Below are 10,904 nucleotides of genomic sequence, written 5' to 3' on the forward strand. Positions count from 1 at the left end.
TGTATTGGAGACATTATTGATCACGTACTTTATATTAGTTCGGCACTACTGTCAGAGTAAAGAATAGGATGACTTAGGGGAAGAGGAATGTGATGCAGCCTCACTGCTGTGTGGTGTTTTCCCAGGTATAAAGGGGCCTCTGGCAGCTCAGCAGTGTGTGCCTTCACCATGGACCAGGTGGAGAGGGCCTTCAACGGCCGTTACCGGGAGGTCAACCGGGAGACCCAGCAGTGGTACACCTACAACCACCCTGTCCCTGAGCCACGGCCTGGAACGGTGAGTTAGTGTCCACTGCCCTCTGCTGGACAGCTGACACAGTATCACTAACCTGCATTACGCCTCGATCACACCAATAGTGCAGTTGCATTTGGTACACCAGAAGTACATTCATTTCAAATGCAACGTGGTGTTTGCCTTGAAGCATTGTGTTGCAGTGCCTTCTGTGTGGTGAATACGTTGGATTTCTCGAACGTATGCGTAAAACTGTATGTGCAGACGACTTGACATAAATGGTAGCAGAAGGTGAATGTTGAACTTTTGTTGTACACATATCCAGATGATGCTGAGTTCTATTTTGCGCAAAAACCCAATCGGTTTGATCAAGGCGTTAGACTGTACTAAAGGCGTCTGCATACATAGGTTTGGTTTGCTCATAGCAGAACTTGACTCTGCGAAAGTGAACATCTGTGCGCACATACTCCCTTAAAATACCTTTGCTTGTAAAACGACAAAAAGCGGTTTGTCCCTGTTCAAATCAAATCAATCAAATCAAATTGTATTAGTCACATGCGCCGAATACAACAGGTGTAAACCTTAAAGTGAAATGCTTACTTACAATCCCCTAACCAACAATGCAGTTTAAAAAATATGAGTACGAAATAAAAGGAACAAGTAATTAAAGAGCTGCATTAAAATAACAATAGCGAGACTATATACAAGAGGTACCGGTACAGAGTCAATGTGCAGGGGGCACCGACCGGTTAGTCGAGGTAATTGAGGTAATATGTACATGTAGGTAGAGTTATTAAAGTGACAATGCATAGATAATAATAGAGTAGCAGCGGCATAAAGGGGGGGAATGCAGATAGTCTGTGTAGCCATTTGATTAGATGTTCAGGAGTCTTATGGCTTGGGGGTAGAAGCTGTTTAGAAGCCTCTTGGACCTAGACTTGGCGCTCCGGTACCGCTTGCTGTGCGGTAGGAGAGAGAACAGTCTACGACTAGGGTGTCTGGAGTATTTGACCATTTTTAGGGCCTTCCTCTGACACCGCCTGGTATAGAGTTCCTGGATGGCAGGAAGCTTGGCCCCGGTGAGGTACTGGGCCGTACGCAATACCCTCTGTAGTGCCTTGTGGTCGGAGGCCGAGCAATGGCCATACCAGGCAGCGATGGTACAGCTGTAGAACCTTTTGAGGATCTGAGGACCCATGCCAAATCTTTTCAGTCTGCTGAGGGAGAATACGTTTTGTCGTGCCTTCTTCACAACCATGTTAGTTTGTTGTTGATGTGGTCGCCATGGAACTTGAAGTTCTCAACCTGCTCCACTACAGCCCCGTTGATGAGAATGGGGGCGTGCTCGGTCCTCCTTTTCCTGTAGTCCACAATCATCTCCTTTGTCTTGATCATGTTGAGGGAGAGGTTGTCTGGCACCACACGGCCAGGTCTCTGACCTCTTCCCTATAGACTGTCTCATCGTTGTCAGTGATCAGGCCTACCACTGTTGTGTCATCGTAAACTTAATGATGGTGTTGGAGTTGTGCCTAGCCGGGCAGTCATGAGTGAACAGGGAGTACAGGAGGGGACTGAGCAAGCACCCCTGAGGGGCCCCTGTGTTGAGGATCAGCGAGGTGCATGTATTGTTACCTACCCTTACCACCCGGTGGGCGGCCCGTCAGAAAGTCCAGGATCAGGCCTCCCGGGTGGCGCAGTGGTTAAGGGCGCTGTACTGCAGCGCCAGCTGTGCCACCAGATACTCTGGGTTCGCTCCCAGGCTATGTCGTAACCGGCCGCAACCGGGAGGTCCGTGGGGCGACGCACAATTGGCATAGCGTCGTCCGGGTTAGGGGGGGTTTGGCCGGTAGGGATATCCTTGTCTCATCGCACACCAGCAACTCCTGTGGCGGGCCGGGCGCAGTGCACGCTAACCAAGGTTTCCAGGTGCACGGTGTTTCCTCTGACACATTGGTGCGGCTGGCTTCCTGGTTGGATGCGTGCTGTGTTAAGAAGCAGTGCGGCTTGGTTGGGTTGTGTATCGGAGGACGCATGACTTTCAACCTTTGTCTCTCCCGAGCCCGTACGGGAGTTGTAGCGATGAGACAAGATAGTAGCTACTAACAATTGGATACCATGAAATTGGGGAGAAAAAGGGGGTAGAATTCAACAACAAAAAAAGAAAAGAAAGTCCAGGGTCCAGTTTCAGAGGGAGGTGTTTAGTCCCAGGGTCCTTAGCTTATTGATGAGCTTTGAGGGCACTATGGTGTTGAACGCTGAGCTGTAGTCAATGAATAGCATTCTCACATAGATGTTCCTTTTGTCCAGGTGGGAAAGGGCAGTATGGAGTGCAATAGAGATTGCATCATCTGTGGATCTGTTAGGCCGGTATGCAAATCAGAGTGGATCTAGCGTTTCTGGGATAATTTTGTTGATGTGAGCCATGACCAGCCTTTCAATGCACTTGTGCTACGGGTCGGTAGTTATTTAGGCAGGTTACCTTAGTGTTTTTGGACACAGGTACTATGGTGGTCTGCTTAAAACATGTTGGTATTACAGACTCGGACAGGGAGAGGTTTAAAATGTCAGTGAAGACACTTGCCAGTTGATCAGCGCATGCTCGCAGTACACATCCTGGTAATCCGTCTGGCCCTGCGGCCTTGTGAATGTTGACCTGTTTAAAGGTCTTACTCACATCGGCTGTGGAGAGCGTGATTACACAGTTGTCCGGAACAGCTGGTGCTCTCATGCATATTTCAGTGTTAATTGCCTCGAAGCGAGCATAGAAGTAGTTTAGCTCATCTGTTAGGCTCGTGTCACTGGGCAGCTCTCGGCTGTGCTTCTCTTTGTAGTCTGTAATGGTTTGCAAGCCCAGCCACATCCGACGATGTGAACTCTTTTTCTCTGCCTTCTCTTCATGCAAATTGCAGGGATTTGGGTCTGTTCCCGGGAAAGCAGTATGTCCTTCACGTCGGGCTCATCGGACTCGTTAACAGTTGGTTGGGAGCACGTAAAACGTCTGCCATCTTCATGAAACGCTGTATCAGCCAGTACACTTCCTCAAAATAGTCCGAAATTATCTAAGATAACTCAAGAAATCTGTAATTCATTTTGACATTTTTGCCAAGGAGGTCTTAGTCACGCAATTTTAACTAAGATGTTAGGTGCAGTATTTTTCAAGTGAAAACATTTACATGAAAACTAGTCGCCTGTCTTTGAATGACAACAAACATTTAAAGAATCTACTGTTGACCAATCACCGACGAAGTGCGTAAACTTTGACTACCGAACTACAATTGTAAGGGGTGCGTATCTGGTGGCAGGGAAGTCAGACGCAGGAGAGCAGAACTTGATAATAGCCGGAGCAGTTTAATAGTTAAACCAACGACATAAGAAATACAAAGTATGGGCACAATAACCCGACGCGCACCAGTAAAACAAAATGTGCACAAGCAGTTACAATAAACAATACCACACAAAGACATGGGGGAACAGAGGGTTAAATACACAACACATAATGAGGGAAATGAGAACCAGGTGTGTGGGAAAACAAGACAAAACAAATGGAAAATGGATCGGCGATGGCTAGAAGGCCGGCAACGTCGACCGCCGAACACCACCCGAACAAGGAGAGGCATCGACTTCGGTAGAAGTCGTGACAACAACAAGTCTCAAGGAAAGAATGTGTGCTCGAACAGCCGAATAAAAAAAACTGCTGAAAGCTACCTAACACCAAAATATTGTTATAATATATGTGCAAAATTGTTCCATTGGGAAGTCTACAGTAAACTTTAGCCAACCTCGTGTGTGCAGGTCTGATGTGTTCTAACCTGCCTTAGTCACATCACCAATCTGGCCTGAACATCAGTGCTTAAGCAGCTAAGTTATCTGTTTCTCTGCTGTCACTGGCTGCCCTCTTCCCAGAAGGCCTGATGTTATCAAAAAGCTGCTGCTACTTTCATTTCCTGGCAGCGTTATCATGGCCACATCAACTGAAGGATACAAACACATATTGATGGGGGAGTAGGCATGGGGCCGTAGTATGGTTGTGTAGTGTGTATTGTAGCCCAGTGTGTGCTTATGAGACTCCCTGTGTTTCTTCCACAGTGCATCACTAATGCAGCCCGGGACCATGGCATCCCCTCCTCCATGCACATGCCTGACAAGGTATTGAACTTCGTCAAGGACCACTTCCTGATGGACAGTGTGATCCGCAGCCAGCCCCTCCTGCTGAAACGCAGCGTCCGCTACACCCAGATAGCTGTCCACCGAGTCCAGGCTATCCACAAACACTACAATGTGCTCTTCATTGGAACAGGTACTGTAAACAGGCTCTGCTGACAGAAATTCTCCCCCTTTCCTGTTCTGTATGAGAGGCAGAGCTCTAGCAGACATTAACCATCTACTGTTCTGTCATATGTCTCTGGCAGATGACGGAAGACTCCACAAAGCCATTAATGTCAACAACAAGATGCACATCATTGAGGAGATGGTGCTCTTCACTGACCCCCAGCCTGTAGAACACATAGAACTGGAGTCTGAGAAGGTACAGTACAGAGTGTAGAGTGGGAACTCTGTTTATTTCTGAAGCATCTCCTCATAGTGGTAGTAATATTGAGCTCACTAAATGTCAGCACTATCAGCTTAGGGGTCCCATGAGCCGTGAAGAGAGCCGGAGCTTGAAGGGGAGCTCAGCTCACATTCATTGGGATAATTGCATGCAACTTCCTCTCAGGGGAACTGAAAACAGATGGGTTGTAAACGGCGTGTGACCCATCATGAATCTTGTCCTGTGTTACTCTGTGCTGTTACTCTGTGCTGTTACTCTGTGCTGTTACTCTGTGCTGTTAGCCTGTGATGTTAGCCTGTGCTGGTAGCCTGTGCTGGTAGCCTGTGCTGGTAGTCTGTGCTTTTACTCCAGCATTGGGTTCGTAGAGGGGATGGTGTTGATACTATATTAAAGAGGAGTAACTGTATGTGAATACATGACCTAGGGCTATTCCTCCCTGGCATCTGACTGACTGACTGGTCTCTCTACAGGGCCTGCTGTTTGTGTCCTCCTACTCTGGCCTGGTGGAGGTCCCTGTGGCTAACTGCTCCAACTACCAGAGCTGTGGAGAGTGTGTCCTGTCCAGAGACCCTTACTGTGCCTGGACAGGGAGGCAGTGCCTGGATGTCAGGCTGGCTCCACCAGATAGGTATGTTTCATCCAGACCACCAACCATTATACTTTACATTTCCATGGTCCACTCAGAGAGATGTAGGTGTTACTCATCAAATAGATACCAGCCTTGTATTGGCATGTAAGAGATAGGTATAAACTATTTTGATGCTAAGCTCTCATAATGACTGAACACTTTCCAGAACATTTGACTACTCAAATGACTACTCAAACTACTAGTGACAATACAGGAAAATGCTCAATGCTGTCTGCTTACATGCTATATGTGCAGACTAACACTGTAGTCTGTCAAGACCATCTATGTGTAGATTGATAGTGCACATTAGAGCTGTTCTGAGACCCATTTCTCTGATTTACTGTTGTCTGTTGTCTCAGCCACTGGCAGCAGGATGTGGACGAGGCAGACACATCAGTTATCTGCAACAAGACACAGCCCAGCCCTCGCTTTGTTAAACCCCCACCCACACGTAAGTACGGTACCATACCATCTGCTCCTGCTGGACTAAATCCTTTCGGCTCTATACTGTACCACTGTGCTCTACTCTGGGACTGCTGCATTTAAATTAACATTTTGCTGACAATTTTATTCCGATATTCCCTTACCATCATTATTCGTACCCAGCTCATTTAATTTATTCCTTCTCAGCGCACTCCTACTCAGCTACCACAGTGATATAATAATGCAGTTTGTTCAAACTACCTGGGATGGACTTGCTTTCACAAATGAAAAATGAAAAAGCCATTCCTTTTGTTGTCTGCAGGGATGTCTTCATGCCAGGTGATAATGATCCCAGCCAACACATTCAAAGTGCTGCCCTGTAAGCTGCGCTCCAACCTGGCTGAGAGGAAGTGGGAGTACAGTGAGGGTGCAGGTCACTTCCTGTACCCCAGTCCTGAGGGAGGTCTAGTGGTGGTGGCCCAGGCTGACAGACAGGAGACCTATGAGTGCTGGTCAGTGGAGGAGGGCTTCAGGCAACTCCTGGCCAACTACTGTGTGAGAGGTGAGGCCAGACAGGAGAGCACCACCCTAATCGGCCACTCACGCACCCCTCTGGTCCCCCAGGAGGAGCCAATCATCCTACCTGGAGAGACCCGCTCCCCGCAGATCAACACCAAGACCTACTGGAACGAGCTGATCGTAGTGTGTGCCCTGCTGGGCTTCTCCCTGGTGGTCTTCTCCCTGTTTGTGGTCTACAGGAACCGTGACCGCATGAAGTCCATGCTGAAGGAAGGTGAGTGTCCTAACATGCAGCAGAAGAAACCCAGGATAGTGGGGAAGCCAGCAGAAAACTTGCCTCTGAATGGCAACAACACAGTTCCAGCATCTGTGTCAGACCACAAGGGTTACCAGACCCTCAATGACAACTACATCTGCAACACGCCGTCACATGAATGCTCATCACCAGACAACAGCAAGAGCTTCTCAGAGTCAGAGAAGAGGCCTCTGAACTTGAAGGAGAGCACTGTAGAGATCTCGCACACCTGCCCGCGGCCTCGGGTGAGACTGGGCTCAGAGATCAAAGACTCCATTGTGTGAGGACGGCTTTGATCAACTTGAGCAGGAGATAAAACTGTAATGCAGAGTGACTAACTTTGAACTGTAAGGAAAGAGGGGACTGTAAGTGAAAGAAAAGGAAAACACTGAAGGAGGGAACACTGAAAACCGCCAACCTCTTCGCAAAGAGGGACATTTCATTACACTGATTTTGCACATTTGTCTTTTTCATTTTGTCCCTATAGACACTTCTCATTTCTTTGTTCAGTGACTCTTCTTTCTCTAGTGCATCTGAAGCACAATGAAGAGAAGCTGATACAGATTGCCTTCAGACTATTGAAGCCGTGGAATTATGCTCATGGTGGGTATAGGACACATACAGCTGATATTGTCCTTCTGTAACAATTTGTATATGGTTTAGTCATGTTTGTATGCTTTGCCACTCAATCCGTCCAAATACTCTGTTGGCATTGAATTGAAAGTAGAGAGATACTCTATGGGTCAAGAACTGACCCTTAACTCTCCCACCTACATCCATAAGCATTGGCTTAGCCCTGCACTGAGACAGACTCAGTGCATGGATAGCAGTGTAATAAACAACCTCATATTCAAACATTAGATCATTAGGCCTATGACTTAGTTATAACAGCAATTTTTTTACACCTTTATTTAACTAGGCAAGTCAGTTAAGAACAAATTCTTATTTACAAAGACGGTCTACCGGGGAACAGTGGGTTAACTGCCTTGTTCAGGGGTAGAACAACAGAGGTTTACCTTGTCAGCTCGGGGATTCAATCCAGCAACCTTTCGGTTACTGGCCCAACGCTCTAACCACTAGGCTACCTGCTGCCCCTATTAATTTAAGGCAGTTTAAACTGTACATAAACCTCAATGCAGCATAACCAGACAGGCATTAGAATGGTATCCACTGGTCAAGAGAAGGGCTAGCAGTACCAGAGAGACATGGAGAGGAACCAATGAGGAATGAATGAAAGAGGTAGTGACCACCTGGAATGAGGTGAGGTTAAAACAGCACACAACAGAATGACATAACACTGGAGAGGTATTGTTGAGGCCCACTGCTCTGCTCCACCAGAGTGGCACAGATGGGGTTTGTAAGTCCCAAAGTATTGGAGGATATGGTGCCTAAGTTGTGTAAGATTGACATTCACAGGTTTGAAATGTACTCTTGACATTCGGGAAGACCCTAGACCAGGTATTAACATATTGTTCATTGTGGAGCAGACAGACTATGCAAAGCACATCATGTGAAGTGGGGTGAAAGGTCACACCGAAATCTGATCTTGAGACTGCAAGCACATTCTTAATTACAGAGAATGAGAGGCATACTCACATGCAATTTAGTATGCAAGTGATTTTGAGCCATTTCTGTGTCATAGAGGCATGGGATGAGATAAAGACTATCACTAGGCCTGGAGTTGATGTAACTAGGCTGAAGTCCCAGTATAAAATGGTTAATGACTAGTTCAGAGTGCCAGTCAGGAACTGATTCCTTCAATCCAAATTCAGTCACCAAGTTAAAGTGGGCTGAGACTATAAAAACCTGTTCACCACATTGTTTAGATGGCTCTGTTCTGGTCCTGTTATTCAGAGACCAGTAGACAGCAGAGTTTAGAAGAGCCAAAGGAAGAGTGGCAACAACAGAGAATCAGCCAGTGGGCTATGGAGCTCTTAGTGTCGTTGATGTGACACACCCAGAGGCAACCAAGCTCCTGCGTGTTAATTTATGTAAACAAAGTGATTGTTGTGCCAAAAATAACTTGTTTTTAAATCATGCATCTTCTGTTTTCATCCTATCCAACACAACTGTCATGTCAAATCAATGTCTTATGTTTAATGGGCCTGACTGATTCAGCATGTACTGTGCCGAATAGTATGTTCTTAGGCCATTCATAACGTAGTGCATATGAAAGCTGTCATAGTTACAACCATCACCTCTGGTTTAATGACACTAATGACTGTAAAATGGGTTTTACTAACATGGAGCGAAAGGTCACACAGCAGTTATGGACCAGTCAATGGAGGAATGTGTGTGTTAAAAAAAAACTACTATAGAAACCAATATTGTTAAAGTATAGAACCTGCAAAATATTTGATCATCCAAAAGCAAGGGCTTTATTCAGGCATTACAATACCCAATAACAGGTATATATGTTTTCAGCTGTTCATGATGGGAAATAAATAATAATTATACATTTCAAATGAAAGAATATCAATTTCGTATTCCATAGATGTTGCTATGTCAGTGCAAAATTGTGGTAAATATGAACTCTTGCAACATTGTGTTGTGGAATGTGGTGATACAAGTATTCCAAAACTATTTCTAAGTAAAACTGTTTATTTAAGCTTATTCTAGATATTGAATTTTGTACAAGGGACAATTTTTAAAAAATGACAAAGTAGCTGTGCAAAAAGCATACTGCTAAAGGACTGCCATGTTGGCTAATTGTATATAGTGTACATTTGTATTGTATTGGAGAAGACTGGTGAAAGTTGTATCATTGTGGTGAAAGTGCAGAACCAGCAAACACCTTGAGAATGCGTTGTTTTTGCACAGAATGTTGGAAAGACTTAGTTTGGGATACAAATTAGGATTTTGTTGAATTATGTATTAGGTTTTCAATTTATTTTGTCATGCCTTTTAAGCAAAGTTAAAGAATCGAGTTGTACATCTTGGGATACTAAATGTGTTCTCCTGTCCTTGTGACATGAATTAATCACATGGATAACCTGGTAGCAGCAGCAGCATCACCTGCATGATATGTACGACAGAATAGACTGTAGGACTCTACTGGGCATGCCCAACAATACAATTACAACACTTTGAGTGAATTCCTTTAGATTATGGCCAGTATCAGTACAACAACTCTGTTAGAATGGCTTCAACGTCAGTCACAATGTATTTCTGTGTTGACACTATTGCAAACCCCTGTATATGGAATTATAGTCTCAACCTGTACAGAAATCCCAAGGTCTGCACAACACTTGTGATCTCCATCAGGGTTTCAATGACTCCAATTGTAACAAAGATGGGAGGAGAAGAAGTTGAAACATTGTCTTGACAACTGAACATTTCATGATTATTTTTTATTTTGTGACAAAGATTGCAAGTGAAGAAATGACAGCTTGGATCAGATGAGTAAAGTTATCTAAACTCAATAATACATTAGCCGAATGCAGAACAAAATCAGCCTGAATATCTAGCATAATAGGTTCAGACATGCAGCATACAAATCTCTTGTTCGATCACTGCTCCAAATGAATATATACTTACATAAGATTTGAGACTGCTGTTATAAGCTTCTATTGAGTTGCAGTAAGGCACCTCTGTTAGTTGAAGAACCACTTCAGCCAAGCCTTCTAATTGTGAGTGTAACAAGTTTCTCTGACTCATGTCAACATGTCTTGTAAGTTTGTATGTTAAAATGCTTTGTAAATTGAGCTGCCAATGTAAAAAGCTCTTGTGAACTGTATTTTTTTATATTATACATCACTACTGTTTCAGTTGTTTTTATTGTTCTGTACATAAAAGCACTTTATTTACATTCTTTTTTAAATAAAGATAAATGGATACAATTAGTTTCCTATATGGTTCATGAACTCTATAGTTGTAATGCCACGTGAAATTAGAGAATAACCTCAATTTAGACAGGATCCAGGACACAAGTTGCGCTTGTCACATTGCTACACTTGATTATGAGGCAATACACCAATCAAACAAATGTTCAAAATCTGTCTATATCAAAAAGGTTCAGTCATTGCTAAATGGATCCAAATACTGTATTGGTGTAAGAAGTAGTTCCAGACTTGCCTGATTCTGCTCTTACACTGCCACTGTGTGGCCACAATATTATCAACAACTTTCAGAAGATTTATTGTAATGTAAAAAGGGATTTCTGTCATTACAGTAAGGAATGTTGTTATTGGTATGTTCTTTAAAAGCAGTATGTGTGAGCCATTTTTATCCCCTCTGTTCTTTGATTAGTTAAATGTTAA

General features: G+C 44.5%; 1 protein-coding gene across 1 annotated transcript in view; it reads left to right on the forward strand.

Annotated features, from left to right (window-relative positions):
- LOC115109435 (semaphorin-4B-like) overlaps positions 1–10,409 on the forward strand; it is a 95,616-nt gene extending 85,207 nt beyond the window's left edge. Inside the window, exons 10-15 of the mRNA XM_029634322.2 lie at positions 126–276; positions 4,318–4,528; positions 4,641–4,756; positions 5,251–5,408; positions 5,768–5,859; positions 6,154–10,409. Of these exons, the coding sequence (XP_029490182.1) occupies positions 126–276; positions 4,318–4,528; positions 4,641–4,756; positions 5,251–5,408; positions 5,768–5,859; positions 6,154–6,929 (1,504 nt within the window). The 3' untranslated portion in view covers positions 6,930–10,409. The remainder of the gene's footprint in view (positions 1–125; positions 277–4,317; positions 4,529–4,640; positions 4,757–5,250; positions 5,409–5,767; positions 5,860–6,153) is intronic.
- The last annotated feature ends 495 nt before the right edge of the window (positions 10,410–10,904 follow it).

Source organism: Oncorhynchus nerka, linkage group LG25 (assembly GCF_034236695.1).
Source record: "Oncorhynchus nerka isolate Pitt River linkage group LG25, Oner_Uvic_2.0, whole genome shotgun sequence".
NCBI lineage: Eukaryota > Metazoa > Chordata > Actinopteri > Salmoniformes > Salmonidae > Oncorhynchus > Oncorhynchus nerka.